This window comes from Durio zibethinus, chromosome 7 (genome assembly GCF_047325235.1).
Source record: "Durio zibethinus cultivar Kanyao isolate XHJ-2024 chromosome 7, ASM4732523v1, whole genome shotgun sequence".
Taxonomy (NCBI): Eukaryota; Viridiplantae; Streptophyta; class Magnoliopsida; order Malvales; family Malvaceae; genus Durio; species Durio zibethinus.
In genome coordinates this window covers 26,019,890-26,039,581 of record NC_143168.1, presented here as the reverse complement: position 1 = coordinate 26,039,581, position 19,692 = coordinate 26,019,890, and the positions used below count along the sequence as shown (strand labels likewise).

Sequence of the window (19,692 nt, the reverse complement as noted above, 5' to 3'; positions counted from 1 at the left end):
GGACAATCTTCATGGAGATAAATTTTTGCAGTACAATTGTTTACAGCGTCTCGTCAAGGTCAGCCCCACGCGAAACTCTCTCTCTCGTTGCTTTTATTTTTTATTTCTTGTGATTTTGTTGAATTAGCTTTGGACCCATATGTTTACTGAATTGTCCTTTTTTTTTTTTTCCTTTTTTAAAGCTTTGTCCTTCAACAACCAGTCAAATTTAACATTTTTATAAACTACCCATTTCAGCTTTTGCATCAAAGGTTCTATTTTTGTGTTTTTTCTATTGAAATTTGATGTATTTTACTGACCCAGTTCAAGTTTTCTTCATAAAAATGCCTCCTTGCTTAATGGGGTGACTTTTTTTCCATTAAAACAATAATCTTAATGCTAAAATATGATTTTTCCGGCTTTAATTAATGGATGTTGATGTGATAAGCTGGAGCAAGTTTCAGTCTTTGCATGCAGAAATTATTTATAGTTAATTGAATATAAAAATAAAGAATTTGAATTAATTTATTATGCCGCTTGCTCTATGAGCCTTGGTTCTGTTTTGCTGAATATATAATAACAATTGGAGTGTTACAAAGTTAATGCTTTTGGTGTTAAAAGTTATGCTCAAGAAGCAAGAAATAAACAAAACTGAGATTAGATGACCATTTTCATTTTGGATTGCATCAAAAAGAAGTTTTGTTTGAGAAAATTTTCCATTGAATGAATTAAAATTGATTGCCAAGTGTTGTTTCAGTTGTTCTGCAGTAACATGTTGGTTGCAAGGATATTTAGGTTGTTCCTTTGTGTTATTCTTTATTCTGTTTGAGATGAGATTCATCCAGCTTAATAGCTGGCATTGATGCTAAAGCTGAACTAGGCATAGTTGATCCATTCCTATGTTACATGCAATTTCTCGACTTTAGTTATTTGATGAGGGTGTTACTTGAGTGATATTCAGACCACGTACCCGTGCTAGCCGCTGGGTATTGGCTCGAGTTATAATCTGGTCGATCAATAGGTTTGAGCAAAGGTTTTAGAATTTTTCAATATTGGACGAAGCAAAAATGTGACGACAAATTGTCAAATTCATCTTTTTCTGTGAGAGTAATGGGTCCCAAAAATGTTTTTTATTACCAACAACCTGGGACAACAATGATTCTGTTTCCACTTAAGAAAGAGCCTGTCAAGTGATAGAATTCTAGCTTTGTTGTGGAAATTGCAACATACTTGTATTGCATGTGTTACGTGAAAAAGTTCTTTGAAAGTTATGCTATGTTGTGACTTGTGAGAAAGATGAAGTATTGGTGAGAGATATAGAAGCCTTAAACAGTTATTGACTGATCATTGATCAATGAGTTGGCTTTCATTGGTGACACTCTTCCGCTGAATAAACAGTAAAAATTAAAGATTCATACTGGTTATAAATGGGTCATTGCATGCGACTTCGGATTGAAGTTTACTATATTGCTATTGAGATAGCTGGAGTTTATATGAGGATGATAATGCTAATTTCTTATAGTTCTTTCTTTTTTCTTTCAATGCTAGAAATTTATAGCACCGCAAGGCACTGCCAATTATGCAGTTTCTCCTTTGTTTCCCTTGAAAATTGAACTTTCAGGGTTTTTCATGATAATTATGTCTTTTAAACATATACTTGGTTCCTTGCAGTCCCAATCTGTATAATTCTCTGCAAGGAGGTTTAGGTTTTTATTTATTTATCTATTTATTTAGTCACTTTGGATGCCTAAAGCATAAATGGTGAGATGTTTTTGTTTTGCATATCAGTTAGCTTTGTTTTGGCTACTGTTGCAGTCAAAAGGGACTAATAAATCAATGATTTTCTACGTGCTCAATGCAATGGGCACCTTCTTGTATGGTACAATCTCTGGATGATTAAACTGCAAAATCAACTAAAGGGGTCCTCTTTTCTTGAAGCTAGTGAATTCTAAAGTGAACGATGAAAGAGCTAATTAAAATGTCTTATTTACCTCATGCAGTTAAAGCCAACTCTGTGCTCTACAGTGGAATATTTTGATCGTTTGAAATTATAACATGATGGGTGGTCTGTGTGTTTGTGAACTGGTTATCATAAGTTTTGATAGACTTACAAAGATTATTGTTCTTAAAATAGATTATCGGATTTCAAGGAAAGTTTCATCTCATTATTGTTACATCCCCTGGAGAGAGCAAAAAGCTTAATTTCATATCTACTAGTAATATGTCTACAATATGAAGCCTAACCTGCATGGCTACATTGTTATCCACTAAAACCAAATGACATATGTAATTTATTTGCATTAGACGAGGGTTTTCTTTCAGCATAGTGATTGCATAATAATGTGGTGCAAAACAGTTTATTTTGAAGTTAATGCATGTATAAGCAACAAATGAATCTTGATTCTTCTCATAGAAGCTTACATTCAACAATTAAAATGAAACTAGAACAGATATAAATATTGAAAAGAAGGAAAACAGAAGCCTGCATCAGGAATAGTAAAGAGAAACTACTAAGGTTATGTATTTTTATTCCTACTACTTAGAAAATAAAAAGACTATCTCATGTGAACTGACTGATCTTTCCAGGATGCAAAAGCCCTCTGATCGCAGAGGAGAAATGCTTCATACTGGAATCCACTTAACTAGCCAGCCAAGTGGCCAAGACAAAGCTGCAATTCCAATACAAGAACCCCATTGCCCCCAGTCCAGCCTCTGAGTGTTAGCAAACCTCTTTAAGAATTCCACCATTACCACTTGAAGAATTATAGTTATGCCAATGATCCCAAGAAAGAGTTTGTTCTTGTGTAGTCCCTTGAATATATTCTTCTTTTGTAGTTTTCTGGCATTAAACTCATTGAACACTTGACAGAGGACAAAAGTGTTGAAAATGAGTGTGTTCTTGACCTTCTCGTCCACACCAAAGATAGATTTTCCCCTGAACTGAAGGGTTAGTAGAACTGCAACTTGATACAAGGCTTGAGCAATGAGGTTCCTCCACATGATGTTCGAAATTAGGGGCTTGGATCGACCCACAGGTGGCTTTGTCATGAGATCATTGGTAGGTCGCTCAGTGGCCAAAGCTAAAGCTCCCAAGGTATCCATTATTAGGTTCACCCACAAAAGCTGGACAGCTGTCAGTGGGACTTCACCAGAGGATATTGCTGCAATAAAGTTGATGGCTAGGGCTGCTATATTAACTGTGAGTTGAAACTGAATAAATTTCTGAATGTTGTTGAAGACACACCTACCCCACCTTAAAACTGTCACCACAGAGGTGAAGTTATCATCCAAGATGACTATATCTGAGCTTTCCTTGGCAACTTCAGTTCCTTGGATTCCCATGGAAAGTCCAATATCTGCTTCCTTTAAAGCTGGTGCATCATTCGTTCCATCCCCCGTGACTGCTACAACATGACCATTCTGCTTTAGACACTGTACCATCAGAAGTTTATCAAAAGGTGACGATCTGGCCATCACACGGATTTTATTGATCTTTGCCATTCTCTCTTCTGGTGAGTAATTTCTGAACTGTACACCTTCTATTACCGCTTCGTTCATATCCTCATGAGGTTCCAGAATGCCACATTCAATCGCTATAGCCTTTGCTGTGAAGACATTGTCTCCAGTTATCATCTTGATGTTTACTCCAGCATCTATGCAAGATTCCACGGCTATTCTGGCACCAGGACGACATGGGTCTTTCAAACCTACCATCCCTAACAAGGTGAGTCTGCTTTCTTCCAAAACCTGCTGATTGTCTTCTGGAATTTTTCTGTGAGCAAATGCTATGCACCTCAAGCTTTTTGCTGCCATATTCTGAATAATTGTCCCAATCTCTGTTCTTTCTTCATCATCCATGGCTTTAATTGTTCCTCTTCTATCATAATATTGTGAACACATTGCCACGATCATCTCAGTAGCACCCTTCCAGTGTACGTGTGTAGCACCCTCACCGTTCCTCCTTATCAGAACTCCGCTCTTTTTCTTCTCTGAATTGAAGGCCACTACTTGGATGAGTTCATAATTTTGCTTTGGGTCATCTAGGTTCATCCCCAAATCTAAGACAGCCCAAGAGAGTATTGCTTTCTCAGTTGGACTACCAGAAATCTCAGGAAGTGATCTAGAGTTTGGCCTATAAACAGTACCAGTTGTGTTTAAAGCAATGGCTTGTTGCAGTAACTCATGGACATTAGGTGCTATTTCCGAGGAAATTCTATCCTTCATAAATTCTTTCCCTACCCAAAACTCAGTAACCTTCATTTCATTTAAAGTAAGGGTACCTGTCTTATCTGTGCAGATTGTTGTGGCTGAACCCATCGTCTCACAGGCAGAAAGCTTTCTGACCATTGCATGATCAGCCATCATTTGCTTCATAGAGTAAGCCAGAGTTAGAGTTACTGCCAAAGGTAGACCTTCTGGAATTGCTACTACCACAATGGTAATTGCTGCCGAAATAATATCCACGACTGAGTTCATCATGCTGTCAAGCTTTGTCTTCCCCGGAATATATTCTTTGTTTCCCTTGTCATCTTTTGTGTTTCCAGTGAAGTAACGAATAAGCAAAACTGCAAGAACAAGTACGGCCACTGCCAATCCGATCTTCCCAATAAAAGAAGTCAGCTTGTTGAGGCGAGCCTGTAGTGGGGTCTCCTCATCTAAGTCCCGATTTATGGAACTCATCATCTCTCCCCATGCAGTATTCATGCCAACAGAAGTGACAAGCATGGAACCAAACCCATCCGTGACCTTTGTACCAGAGAAGACAAAAGGATTGTTGCTGCCATTGATCTCAACGTGGTCGCTTTCCCCAGTCATGCTAGATTCATCCACCTTCAAGGAGTGGCCATCCAAAAACAATCCATCTGCGGGAATTTGATCACCAATTTTCAAGCACACAATATCACCCACAACAACTTCAAAGACTGATATATATTGGCGTCGACCATCTCTCACTACTTCCACTCTTATATCACTACTCTCATTTGAAAGTTTCTGGAATTGTCTGTTTTGCCTGAAGTTACTGACAGCAGATACAGCAACAACGAGAAAGACAGCAACGATAATACTCCCACCATCGTACCATCCATCTGCTATGCCATGCTGCTTAATGCCAAAGCCCAGCGAGAGTATAGCACAAACCAAGAGTATGCAAATGGTGGTATCCTTAAAAGCTTCAAAAATAAAGCTAAGAAAGCTTTTAGTAGGTGGTTTCTGATACCTGTTGGCGCCAAAGACATCAATCCTGTGTGTAAGATCAGCCTGATCGGCACTGATACCATCCTTCTCATCAGTTTCAAGACATGCAGCAATCTGTTTTACTCCTCCAAGTTTACTTAGGGTTTCAAGGTTCTTCTCTCTTACCACCTCAGTGAGTGTTTTTTGATCAACACAGAGAGAAGGTAGGTGATCATCACTGGAGTCATTGTCATGGATATCAAGGGCAATATAGGATAGAGTACGCAAGATCTGCTTCTTGTTAATAACCTTCATGTACAAAGAAACAAGAGTCCTAGCAGAATATATGGTTGCAAAAACCGAACGCCACCTCCGTTGCTGACGTTTTGCGGCCGGCATATCTTCTGCATCAGACATGGCTGGTTCAGCAGGCTTACGATTTATCAAAGACATGTTAAACGACAGGAACGAAAGGGTTAAAACGATGTCAGTAAGAATATTTCTTTAGGGTGTAGAAGGAAAACAAGATGGAAAAAAGGAGTTTCGGTTAAGTCAAAAGTGTACGAATTTGTGAGGAAATACTTTGGCTGTGATACGAAGGAAGAGTTAGTGTAATTGCAAATTTATAGAGTGCATGCAAAGCTCATTATCCTTTTCCTACCTTTTCTTTTCTCCTTTTATTTTCCAAGAAATTTCTTGTCCACCTTCACTGTAGCTTCTTGAAGTAACTGCTCTGACCAAATCCAATATCATTAATGGTTATTGAATTAGAATAAAATATTTAATTTGATACATGAATTTTAAAATTTTTTAATGTGATATTTTTATTGATACTTGAGAATGTGATATATCTCCTTGTATAAAAAATTTTAATTATTGATGAATAAAATTAATTTTACATTAATTTTATTCATATTTTAAATAAATATATTTAAATAAAAAAATTATTATATGATAAATAGTCATAATTATTTAAATATAAATATATTGTTGTTTATAAATGTTATGATTATATAAAAAATTATAATTATTTGAATAAAAATTTGTATATGTTCATTTATTATAAATAAATTTTTTAGTATAACTATTATTATTACTTCTGATTATAGAGTTTTAGATTCTATTATATTTTATAAGCATAATTGCTTTTAAAAAAATATTTTTATGTGTTAAAGTTAAAATTATTTTTTATTATTTTATTAATTTTTTAATAATTTTAATTATGAATCTGTTCGTTAATGTGTTACTTTTAACATGATTAACTACAAATAATATACTTGATAAATAAATAATTCTTTAAATATTACATTAATTAATAAATTTATAATTCAAATAAAAATTTTTAAAATTTAGATATCCCACTAGATATTTTATTATAATTTAAGAATTATTTATGACATTAATTTTTTATTTTAATTTGTAAATCAAGTTTTTATATAAAAAGTTATATATATATATATATATATATTTGTCGTTTAGTATTCAAGTCGGATAAAAAAAATTTAATTCCAAAAATGCTTTTATTTTCCATGTTAAACTAGCCTTTATTAGGAATTAATTTTTGCATTTATATTTTCCATTTTTTTCTTAATTTCCTTGCCCCTTTCCGGTCAATGAAGAAAGTTCTCTGTAATTTCATCTGAGACTGGGGTGGACACAAATTTACTGCACGTAATAATCTCAATATTTAGAAAAGGATAGAGATAATATTTTGAAAACTTAATATTAAGAAGATAAATTGATATTGATAATGATGATAATAATTGTGATAATTACGTAAGAAATGCCAGGAAATTTTACATTTTTGTTGATCCATAATAACAATAATATTAATAAAAGGTAGTCTAAAACAAAGACGAATATTGTAGATATCCCAAAGTGGCACGAAGCTTTTAGCTACGAAATTTACAGAAATTGGTAATGATATCAGTTGAATTGTGAAAGATTAAATTTTTTTTAAAAAAAGTTTTTTAAGTTAATTTTTGTTATTAATAATTTAATTTAATAAATAATCTGTAAATCCAATACGATCTCGTAAAAACAGCCTTACCATGAAAAAGAAATTTACAATAATTGGAGAAACATGTGAATTATGAAATTATTATCCGAAATTGGAAAATCTAGTCAAGTTCTAAGTCAAGTCAATGGAAAGATGTGACATAGTTTTCCATTATTTCTGTATTAAGCAATGTGTATCACCTTCGGAAGGAAATAGACTTTACCATTGACTTCGGGAGCAATGTGTATCATTTTTATATGATTTGATTTGAATCAAATTTTATTGGTTCAGTTTCATTTAGTTTATAAATTTTTAAATTTTTAAAATTTTAAATTATTTTAATATAATTTTTAATATATTTAAATAGATTTAAGAATAAAATTATTATTGTATTTTATAAAAGTTTAAAATATATATATAATTAATAAAAATATATAATTTCATTAGGTTCTGCTTTTTTTTTTTTAGTTTTTTACTTTTTAATTTGAATTTAATATATATTTAATATTTAAATTTAATCTGAATAGAATAAAAAATTAATTTAAACTAAATTAAATACTATAATTTTAAATTAATTTTAAATTTTTTTTTTTCACTCCTGATGATAAGAATTTAAAAAATTTTGAAATTTCACCGCTTTTTGAGTTTAAAGGAATAACCGATCTATTAGCACTTAAAAATATAGCAGCATAATCAAATATTAATTTGATAAAAAAATTTAATTATATAGTCAAAGTTTGAAAGCCTTCTCCATTAAAACATTTATAAATTCATAGTAATGAGTACGGATAGAATTAATTATTTTCATTGATAGGAAAAAAGAATTTTCCAAAAGTAATAATAAATAGGAAAAAGAATTAATTTACAAACTAGTAACCAAGCTAAGGATTGTTTTAAAGTCTCTAACAAAATATAATATTTGGATGGTAAGTTTAACAACATCTAATACATATGAATTAAATTTTTTGTTTTTACATTGTTAATGATAAATTAAATGTTTTGATATATTGAAATAAGAGAAGGAATGTCTGAAAAAAAAATTATAAATATTAAAATTTAAATTTTATTCTCACGACATTCAATTTAGAAATTATGATCAATTGAACCAACATTCATCTTTGTTGAAGCTTTTAGACACCTAATGATGTCATTCAAAGGAATTCACTTCATTACACTCATAGAGCTGAAAATGTCTGAGTTATTTGCCGGAAAAGTGATACACTATTAGAATTGTTAACCAAGCTATTCTATTTCCAATCAGCTTTTTTATTTTTAGCAATTTGCAAAGTTGGTACAACAATTCTAAGGTAAACGAAAACAATTTCAAGACTTTGAAAATTGACCAAGACATTAAAACAAGGCACGGACTTTTGTGTTGTATTGATTTAAATTGACTTTTGTTGATGTTGGGCTCTGAAATCGTAATAAAATAAAATAAAAAGTGATTAAAGACAGATTAGGAGATGTTTCATTTGTTTGCGTTTAGAAGCTCAAGCTAAACATTGAGACTAGAGAAATTGGAAAAGGAAAAAAATAGGGATGTAATAATAGAATGAAAATAAAATAATAGTCTTTAAATGTTTTTATTTATAAGCAGAAGATATGAAATTTATGAAGTAAAATGAGAAATTTATGAAGTAAAATGATGACGTAATATTATACATATCAGATTAATCTAAAATTTTAAAAATTTTTAATTATTTATTGATAATTTTTAATAAAAAAAATGAATAATATTATCTTTGAACTCGAAAATATCCTTCGAGCATATGCTTTCTCATAAAATGTTTGACTTCGTGCATTTTTTTTATTGTCACGGAGAAGACGTTTGCTTTTAAGAATATTTATGTAGCTAAAATTACATGTCTTTGTCTCTTAATTTTCATATAAATTCCTACCCATAGTTGTCTTTAACAAAAAAAAAAAAAAATCCAACCTTAACAATCAATCTCTATCTATCTCATTCATTAGACAAAAATATTACTCGTTCAAATTTTTTTGAATTGGCTTTTTATTTATAGTTTTTAATTCATGTTGACAGGAATATTAATATAGAATTAAGTAAGAAGTATCCAATGAACGCTTTAAATGTCTATGGATAACTCAAAAGAAAAAAATTAAAAAAATTTTAAAAAAAAATTCTTTTACACCTTAAAACTTTTTTTGTTCATCTTAAAGAGTTGAAAAAAAAATTTGAAGAAATAAATTTTCAAACACTTAAAAACTTTTTTATTAACACATTTATTTATAAAATTAATAAATTTATCAATATATAATATTATATAAAACATTTTTTAAAGAAATTTTAAATTCATTACTAAAGAAATTATAAGTGTTTAAAAGTTTCTTGTTTGAATTTTACGAGAAATGAAGATTGTGAGAGATGTTTTATTCATTTATTTATTTTTGGTCAACTGAGAGATGTTTTATTTATAGGAATAGCACTTTAATTTGTTTTTGATAGGTTTGATCCAATCTCATAAAATTATTTTTTTTAAATCAAATTTCGAGTTGAATCATGTAATAATAATAAAAAAATTCAGATTGAGTTTGAAACAAACTTGTTTTGATCGGATGTGATATATATAAATTATTTTTTAATTATTTATTTACTTTTATATTTATATTTTATATATTTATTTAATTTATATTTATATTAAAATATAATATTTTATTAATTTCAAATTGAATAAGATCAAATTCAACTTTATACAATATCAAATTCAAATTTAAAAATAAAAAATTATTAAATTAAATTTAAACTCAAATATTATAAATATAAAATCGAATCAAATTAAAAAAAAAAATCTATTCCAATGCAAACGGATACCATTCTATTTATTTAACGTTCAAAAAAATAAAAAGAAGTACTTTGGATGAACCCTAGTACATATTACAAGTACTAGTTAGCAGTAGTTTCCAAGGACCAAATATGGAAATGGGTAGTCATTGTCATTATAGCTATAGCAATCGAAGTCCTGTTCCCCACTCCAATAATCAAACCTGCAAAAAATGAAAAAGTGTTAAGGTGTGCCATATTTTGTAGGACCAGGTACTCTCTCTTGTTCTTTAACTGTTTGTTTAATCATCCTTTTAAGTGATGATTGTAGGTAGCATAAAACTTGTCATTTGTTGAAAATATCCATCATTTTGATAACATTTGTTGAAATAATTATGCCTTTTTGCTTTCATTTGGGTTAATGATTTTGGATTATAGTAGCAGCTAACCTGAGGTTATAATCAAACAGTATAAAATAGGATATTCTTTTACATATTAGCCTGTTTCTTCCATTCATTTTGATTCTTTTTGGGAACATTTGTAATAGTATTATTTCATGATCAGATAATTAAGGAAGAAATAGGAGAAACTGATCATATATTCATTTTTCATTATTGCAATTCTTCCATTACATTTTCCCCCTTACAGTTACAGAGCAGCGAGAAAGACTGAGTTTCCAATTGAATAACCAATACCACTTTCCCTACAGCTATGGTCTTATCCTTGTTTCTTTCCAATTTGAGGAATGAATGAGTCATCCTTGTTATTTCCTATGCTATCTTTAGCCCTTTTTGTTGCTTTTCTTTTTCCTTTTCCATTGAGAGCGAAGATGAAGTCTAGGATTCTGATATGGTTGCAACACTCGGAATGAAAGAATAACGCTTTACTTCCATATCACATTAGTTTTGAAGAAACTTTTTTACTATGTTTTCCTGGAATCTGCTCTTTATCATTTTCTTTCAATTTCACAACTAAAAGCAAAAGCTTTTGGCCCAAGTTGTTTAAAGTGGAGAAACTAAGGAACTGTTAATGGGTGTTGTAATGTGCAAGCTAGATGATGTAACTTAATACTAGTTGATGAAAGAGCTAACCTTCTATTGGTGGTCAAAAGGCTGTTTTGTTTTGAAATTCCCATTTCTCACATTGAAAGGAAATCATTAAGTTAGGATGGACAGACGGAGCATATTTTCGGCCAATCTGTTGATCACAATGCTGCTTACCATTTCACACCCACTTACACCAAAAAATCAGGAGCTTGCTTTTTTTTTTTTTATTCCACTAATATATATATATATATATGTATATCATATTTGATGCATAAAATTATGATATAATAAAATAAAATGATATCATGAATAAAATTAAATTAAATAATATCATTTTATTTATAGCACAAACCAAGAGTACATAATTGTTGTATCCTTAAAAGCTTCAAATAAAAAATTACAGAAGCTTTTGGTAGGTGGTTTTGATAACTGTTGACACCGTAGACGGCAATCCTACATGCAAGATCAGCCTGATTGGCACTGATACCATCCTTTTCATCAGTTGCAAGGCTTGCAGCAATTTGTTTCACTCCTCCAAGTTTACTTAGTTTTTCAAGGTTCGTCTCACTTACCACCTCAGTGAGTGTATTTTGATGAACACAGAGAGAAGGTAGGTGATCATCACCCGAATTATTGTCATGGATATCAAGGGCAATACAGGATAGAGTTCGCAAGATCTGCTTCTTGTTAATAACCTTCATGTATAAAGAGACAAGAGTCATGGAAAGATATATGGCTGCGAAAACGGAACGCCACCTCTTTTGTTGTCGTTTTGCTGCTGGCATATATGAAGCATCATGACAATAAACCATTTTCCTTTTTCCACTTGTGGATATCTAAAAAGAAAAAAAAAATAAAAAAGAGGATAAAATAAAGTTAGAAAGCCTTGTACGAACCTTTTGTTGAGGCTTAATGTGGTTGGAACCTTGCCCAGTATCACTGGTCCTTCACCAGCTTAGTTAGGCCGATTGTTAACCATTAGCATTTTTTCTGGTCCATTAGAAAAACCAGTCAACTTCTAAGAAATGTTCAACCCAATTGCCTAAACCAAATTAATAATGATGAATCTAATAGTTTTGCATCCCATATTTTAAGTTGGCTGTGCTGAAATCTTTTGTCTTTGATGCTGTATTGGAAGGTGCCTGTGTGAGTTATTCAGTTTATATTTTAGCATTGTAAGAAAACTGACATATATTGATATTTAAAAAATCATTGATAAAATAAAAAAATCTATCAATATAACACAATAAATATAACACAATAAATCCTATATCGACGATCAAAATATATATTCCAACAAATTTTTAACTATCGATATATCTTTTATTAGTATAAACTTATACTGATGATTTTTAAAATGTTAAAATAGCTCGTAAAAATATATTTAAAGTTTAAAATCGTCAATAAATATATATTTATTGGTATAACATCTGTTATATGTTCCATTATTATAACTTTTACCGACGATTAACACTTATCAATATAGATTTGTATGTTTTAATTTTTCTTACTTATATTAATGGTTAATACCCATTAGTATATACTTATAATTTTTTTTTATCTTCACCAACATTTAAAGCACGTCAATATAAAGTTATATGTTTAAATTTTGTTATCTATACCCACAGTTAGTATTTGTCAATATAGACTTACATATTTTAATTTTTCTTATCTAAACTGACAGTTAACTCCCATCAGTATAAGCTTGTAATTCTTCTTACCAATATTGACGCATAATATCTATTAGTATAAACTTGTATTTTTTAATTTTTTTTACTTATACCGATGATTAAATATTATCAATATAAGCTTGTATATTTTAATTTTTTATTATATTTTATAGATGATTGATGATTGTTAGTATCACCTACAATATGCCAACAATCAAATGCATCAATATAAATGTTAAGACATTGGTAAATTTTTTAAAAAATTATATTTTTAATTATTAATACTAATTTATTTATAATCATAATATGATATGTTTTCATATAAACGAAAAATACACAATAAAGTAAAAGATATTTAATAACATTAAAACTACAAGTAAATTGTTTATAATCTACAAACTTAGCATAGCTCAAGAATTAAAGTCATTGTACCAAATCTGATAAAATAAACATCGATAAAACAAATATCATTGAATGTCTACAAACATAATGCTTAAAGTAAATAAAAAACTTCTTAAAATAAATGATCCCATCATAGATTTCTATAAAGAAGTATCTACATAGTATAAAAAAAACACAATTAGATAATTCTTATAAATTATTTTATATATATATAAATAAGTTAAGAAGGTAATCATCCATTCATATACCAACATAAATAATTTTATAAACATCTTATTCATTCATATATATACCAACAAAAATAATTTTATAAACATCCTATTCATTAGTGTAATATAAGAAAATAAAGTGACTGTAAAAAAGTCACTCTTTTATAGTCATTGGTTATTTTTTATTTTTCCGCAGCTGGGACCCATTTTTATCTGCCACATGAGAAAATTTGATTGTAAAAAAGAAAAAAAACTTACAGATTTTTTGCCACTTCCATATTTACTTTGAATCTGCACATAGGTAACCATTTAAAATGTCAAATGTAAAAAACTTGAAGCTTAATGACATTGCACGGTAAAGGATGGGGAAAGAGAAAAATTGCAATGCTCACTTTTAAGGAAAAATCAGTTACATCCAATAACAACAGCTTTGATTCAAAGTAATGGGCTAAAGCTTTGGCAAGCATTTGGTGGTAAAGTTCTTCAAGAAACAAAGAAAAAAAATGCAATTAGCACCTTTATAGAAACAGACCTATAATTCAAAAAATGTGAAGTATAGCCTGCCAGTAAGAAAAAAGACTCCAGGCAACCAACCTGCAGGTCTTGATAGCAATATAGCTTGACTAGCAGGGGAAAGGCTCCTGGTGTACTTGAAAACATCAGCATGTTTCAAATGGACATAGGTTGCACTAGTCAGCAATGCTCGAGTCTGCTCATTGCCAAACAAAACCAACGGGATGAAGATGTCAAAACAAGCAGGACTAGATTATAGGATGACAACTCACCAGTAAGCAGATCATTCGAACAATGTTATCAATACTATATTGCCTATTCTCTTTGCCTTTTTGTAACTTGGATACATGATCATCAAGTAGAACGCAACACAACCTTGATCTTGTTATTAGATTCAGTAAAACTAGGCATTCAGTATCAAGCACACGCATAAGGCTATAAAATCCATCCAAACCTGTTTTGAGTTTAAGCCTTTAAAACCTGTTTGTTCAAAAAAAAGGGAATAATCTTCATCTTAGGTTTGGCAAGCTACCAGATAATACTATAATGGGTAAGCAAAAATATCTTAGGATAGTTATATACAAAATAAATGAGTGAGATAACTAGGAAATTCAATTTAAAAACTCAAGAAAACAGAAGAGCATGTGAAAGTGATCAGCATTATTAGTTCAGCAGTTTTCCATCATTAAAAGCAAACGTTTTCAAAAACTGAAAAAGAAAAATACATTCTTTTTTATTACAATGAAAAAAAATTTCTTTTTCAAATATCAAACAAGAATGAGAAAAATGTAAAGTTACCTGAGATAGTAGGGAAACTGATCAAAGGTGACGTGGCTATCTCTGCCATCAACGATTTGGTAGAGCAATTCTTTCTCCAACTTCTCCAAAGTGATGTTAGTTGCTGCAGTCGAATTGCTTCCATTCCATTTACGGAGTCGAAGCCGACCCTAGACTGACTCATACCCCCATACCCACCCCCAACGCCAACAACAGTATATGCTTTTATTCCATTTCTTGCCTAAGATTTTTTAAACCCAATCTTTAATCCTTTTTCTTGGGAGAATTAATTTTATTGTTCTTCAGAAGTCTTATGTTTCGGAAACCCAAATGAAAATCCTTCGAACTCTTGTGATATTTCCTCTGTCTCACACTTGGTACATATAACTTTTTTTGGTTCCTAACAATTAAATGGTAATTTTTTGAAACATAGGACAAAGGAAACATAAGGATTTTCATTTATCCTATTCATTTGTGTAAGCTTTAATGCATTTATCTTATTCATTGGTTATTTTTTCAGTTACATCTATTAGTTGAAAAATAAAAATGCATTTCCCAGCTGCTGAGCAGCTACCTACAGTCAGGTCTTGAATAAGTAGTTAAAGTAGATCACCTTGGCTTATTCACCACATAGATAGGAGTAAAATTTATTCATTTTCTTGTATGTTTGAAGAACATGATATAGATATGGGGCAATTCAAATTACAAGTTTGGGGCTAGAATCAGAGATGACAAAAGAACATGTATCAGGCTAGAATTCTGGTTTGCATGCATCAGATCATAACATTAAGGCCAAACAAGTCAACAAAAACCCTTAGCTCTTGTCAATCTTCCTCTACAATCTCTGACATATACTTGTTGGCATCATTTTTCAATGGTTTCTTGGCAAGTAAAGACATTGAAGCACCGCAAGAAGCAGGAGGTGTTACAAAAGCAAAGTTTGGTTCATGGCGGCCACGAAGTTCAGAGAATAAAAGTACAAAAGAAGCCATGGAAAGAAAACCAAGATTTATCACATAACTGCTTACTTGGTGATCAGATCCACATAATTGCTTGAGGTGCAGCTGGTAAATTTCTAAAATTTGAACAGCTTTGAATTATCACGTCAGGGTTGCTCCCTAAACCGAAGTAGTGTCTAAAGGATGCAAGGTTGACATATGTTGTTAGACCAAGAACAACAAGTGTTGATCTGTCAAAATGTATAAGCAATTAAAAATCACTACAGAAAGCCAGCATATAAAAGAAAATGATAAACCTTTTCTACCAATATACAATAAGATGACAAATGAAAGCCATCCTTCATAAGCAATTAAATCAGTAATTTTATAGAGTTAACACAAAACATTTTCAATTTTTCACAAATTCACAATATTACAACAAACTGTAAAAATGCAGTGACAGGATTCTGAAAAAGAATACAAAATCATAAAGAATTAATACAAAGAAAAAAGGAAAGAAAGAGCAGAATTAGGGTTTGAAACTCATTCGACAACAAATTTCATAACGAGGCTCCGAGGAGAACGTTGGAGCCCGGCGAGGTAAAGGAAAAGCTCGACAGCAAAACAAGAATCGAGAGAGGAAAGAATATCTTTGGCCTGTTTGAGAGACGAAAGCTTCACCACCAAATCGGCATGGTTGTTCACAACGGCGAGGAGTGAGAGGGCTAGGTCTCTAGAATTGGCGATGGCCATGGCTTCGGCTTCCCCTTGGAGAATTTTGATCACTTATAGGTGGGGATTGTTAGAGGGGGGAAAGGGTTAGGGTTTTAAGGATCGTGGGGGTTAGGAGTGGAGGGAGCATAAGCAGATTTTGAGGACGAGCAAAAAGTAGTTTTGGGTTTTTTGCGGGATTTTTGGTTTAATGATAATATTATAAAATATTTAATATAATATTTAATTATAAATTATTAATTAATATAATACTTAAATATTTTATTTAGAACCTATTATAATTTAAAATTAATTAAGTTACAATTTTTATTTATTAATAATTATAATTTTTAAGAAATTATAATTTTTGAAATTTTTTATTTATAAATTAATATTTTTCAAAAAAAAAAAATAAATAGTTTTTGAAACTTATACTCACGGTTATTATAACTGTTGGCATATAATATACTTATACTGATAGATATTTATATACAATCAAAAAAATTTACTTATATCAACAGTTGTATAAAGTGTTGATATAGACATTGTATATTATGACGATATTAAAAATTCATTAGTATAGATATCTTTTATTAATGTAATTTGACTGTCATTATAATTAAGCATTAATATATGAAAAATTTTGTGTACTATATATTGACAGGTAGGTATAACCGCCAATATATCCTATAACTATACTAACAATTAATTACTTCCGTGGATATAAGTACCTATGGATGGTATTTACTAATTATAACTTATACTGATAGTTAAAATACAATCCGCCAATATATAAATATGTATATTAATGGTTATTTATATATTGTAAAAAAAAGATCAATGTATACTAATGGAAGAATAAAGTGTTAGTGTAGGGATTGTTTATATTGACAATAACAAAAATCGATCAATTTAGATACTTTTTACTTACATAATGTAATCGTCAGTATAGGTAAATGTCAGTATATAGCATACTTATACTGACGGATAATTATATATCGTCAGAAAAAGTTTATTTATATCAACAGTTGTATAAAGTGTTGGTATAAGTATGATATATTATGATGGTATTAAAAAAATCATCAGTATAAGTCTATTTTATTAACATAATTTGATCATTAGTATAACCAAACGTTAGTATATAAAAAATTTCTTGTAACGTAGATGAAAAATTGGTGGATATATATATATATATACATATATATAAATATGAGAAAGTTGTTTGGGTTGTATTAATGCAACTTGAAGAATCTAATTGATAGGTGGCAATGGATACAAGGCCAGAAGAAAATCTAATGTTGAGGAAACTTATGGATAGAAGTGTAAGTGAATATAGCTTTTAACGAACCGTTCGTTAATATATTCGATTTTTGTTCATTTGTGTTCATTTACTAAACTTAACAAATGATCTTAAATATTATTTATGCATTCGTTTATTAAACAAACTAAATATGATAAGTTGTTTGCTCGTTCATTTATATTCACGAACAAGCTCGTTTATAGCTTATTTAAAACTTGTTTGTTTATTATTTATTTGCTGTTCGTTTATAATAATACTGATAAAATTATATTTTTATCCTTTATCCTAATCTTATTTTAAGGTTCGTTTATGTTTGTTTAGATTCGTTGATGTTAATTTAAGGTTTGTTTGGTTATGGTTTGTTTATTTTTTATGAATTGTTCATTTATATATGTTCATGAACTTATTTGTTTAATATTCATGAACAAGTTTGTTTAGCTTAATTGAATGAATAAAAACCGAACATAAACAACTTATTATTTAAATGAAGAAACATGAATAAACAGAGTAAATTTCTTAATGAACAAGAACTGAACACAAATACCTTTAAAAAAACACAAACAAACACAAACATACGTTCATTTGTTCATGTTCGGTTCATTTACAGCCCTATTTATAAAAGGAGAATGAGGGGAATTGATGAATAGAATATGGAAAATGGTGATTTTGATAAGGTAACTAAACTTTGGATGAGGATATTCAAGCATCATTTTATTGGAAAGATCCCACAACAACACTTTCTTATGGGGGAATTTGATGGGAAAATCTATATAGCTATTAGCTATGTATCATTCAATTGTTTCTTTCAGAAGAGAAACAACTTCACAAGCCAACCAGTTGCCCTCAAACAAATTTTCATTTTGAAGATAAGTCGAGACATTGTTATTCTCAGCCCATTGGTCTATAATTACAAATAGAAGTAATTATTTGATATACATAAAATGAAGTTTTTTTAGCTATATAAACAAATATGTTTATTTTTTAATTAGTTTATTTTAATTTTTTAAATTTATTTAAAAATATGTATTATTTTATTAATCTTATTTTTTAAATTAAAAATTTTATTAATAGTATATATTTGATCTTAACGTGGTCGCTTTTCCCTGTCATGCTAGATTCATCCACTTTCAAGGAATGTCCATTCAAGAACAAGCCATCAGCTGGAATTTTTTCGCCAATCTTCAAGCACACAATATCACCCACCACAACTTCAAAGACTGTGATATATATTGTTGGCGCCCGGTTCTTAGAACTTTCCACTTTAATATCATTCCTTTCACTTGAGTGCTTCAGGAATTGTCTGTTTTGCTTAAAGTTACACACAGCAGATATGGAAGCAACTAGAAAGACAGCAACGATAATGCTCACACCATTGTATCGCGCGTCCTCCATGTCGTGCTGCTTAGTGCCAAAACCCAAGGACAGTATAGCAGAAACCAAGAGTATGATCATGGTTGTATCCTTAAAAGCATCAAATAAAAAGTTACGGAAGCTTTTGGAAGGTGGTTTCTGATAACTGTTGACATCGTAGATAGCAATCCTGCGTGCAAGATCAGTTTGATTGGCACTGATACCATCCTTCTCATCAGTTGCAAGGCTTGCAGCAATCTGTTTCACTCCTCCAAGTTTACTTAGTTTTTCCAGGTTCTTCTCACTTACCACCTCAGTGAGAGTTTTTTGATCAACACAGAGAGAAGGTAGGTGCTCATCACTCGAATTATTGTCATGAAGAGAAGGTAGGTGATCATCACTCGAATTATTGTCATGGATATCAATGGCAATATGGGATAGAGTACGCATTATCTGCTTCTTGTTGGTAACCTTCCTGTACAAAGAAACAAGAGTCCTGGCAGAATATATGGCTGCAAAAACCGAACGCCACTTCCGTTGCTGACGTTTTGCTACCGGGATAACTTCTGCATCAGACATGGCTGGTTCACCAGGCTTACGATTTATCAAAGACGTTAATCGACAGGGAAAAAAGGGTTCAAATGATTTCGATAAGAAATTTTCTTTAGGGTGTAGAAGGAAAACAAGATGGAGAAATGGAGTTTTGGTTAAGTCAAAAAGAGTGACTTCGGGAAGAATAATTGGTTGAGATACGAAGGAAGAGTTAGTATCATTGCAAATTTATATAGTTGATGCAAAGTTCTTTATTCCTGACCAACCTTGGCTTTTCTCCTTTTCCAGGAAA

At 30.7% G+C, this 19,692-nt stretch overlaps 1 protein-coding gene and 2 pseudogenes across 5 annotated transcripts; all 3 read right to left on the bottom strand.

The window, feature by feature from the left end:
* Nucleotides 1-2,401: 2,401 nt before the first annotated feature.
* On the bottom strand, nt 2,402-5,796 carry LOC149518255 (calcium-transporting ATPase 12, plasma membrane-type pseudogene; annotated as a pseudogene). The gene has a single exon (XR_016343712.1). The product of XR_016343712.1 is annotated as a calcium-transporting ATPase 12, plasma membrane-type pseudogene (transcript).
* A 5,497-nt stretch (nt 5,797-11,293) lies between these two features.
* Nucleotides 11,294-16,409, bottom strand: LOC111277184 (uncharacterized). 4 transcript variants are annotated; one of them, XR_016343710.1, is made up of 7 exons: nt 14,571-16,409; nt 14,045-14,252; nt 13,854-13,968; nt 13,652-13,740; nt 13,518-13,550; nt 11,875-12,120; nt 11,294-11,756 (listed from the first exon to the last, which is right to left on the bottom strand). XR_016343710.1 is itself a non-coding variant. In XM_089764023.1 (7 exons), exons 3-7 carry the CDS (start codon nt 14,201-14,203, stop codon nt 11,314-11,316), a joined length of 897 nt encoding a protein of 298 aa, XP_089620149.1. In that variant the 5' UTR covers nt 14,204-14,252; nt 14,571-14,949; nt 15,578-16,409; the 3' UTR covers nt 11,294-11,313. The 4 variants fall into 4 exon arrangements, 1 of the variants encoding a protein (XP_089620149.1); XR_016343709.1 differs by having other exon boundaries at nt 11,294-11,753; XR_016343711.1 differs by having other exon boundaries at nt 11,294-11,673.
* Nucleotides 16,410-18,303: 1,894 nt separating this feature from the next.
* LOC149518254 (calcium-transporting ATPase 12, plasma membrane-type pseudogene) lies at nt 18,304-19,427 on the bottom strand (annotated as a pseudogene).
* Between the last annotated feature and the right edge of the window lie 265 nt (nt 19,428-19,692).

What these genes read in the sequence shown, in the direction of transcription:
- LOC111277184 (XM_089764023.1), bottom strand. Translation starts at nt 14,203, where the DNA reads ATGCGTGTGCTTGATACTGAATGCCTAGTTTTACTGAATCTAATAACA. An exon ending in TTCGAATGATCTGCTTACTG is followed by an intron (nt 13,969 to 14,044) that starts GTGAGTTGTCAT and finishes GGCAATGAGCAG; the next exon opens with ACTCGAGCATTGCTGACTAG. An exon ending in TAACTGATTTTTCCTTAAAA is followed by an intron (nt 13,551 to 13,651) that starts GTGAGCATTGCA and finishes ACCTATGTGCAG; the next exon opens with ATTCAAAGTAAATATGGAAG.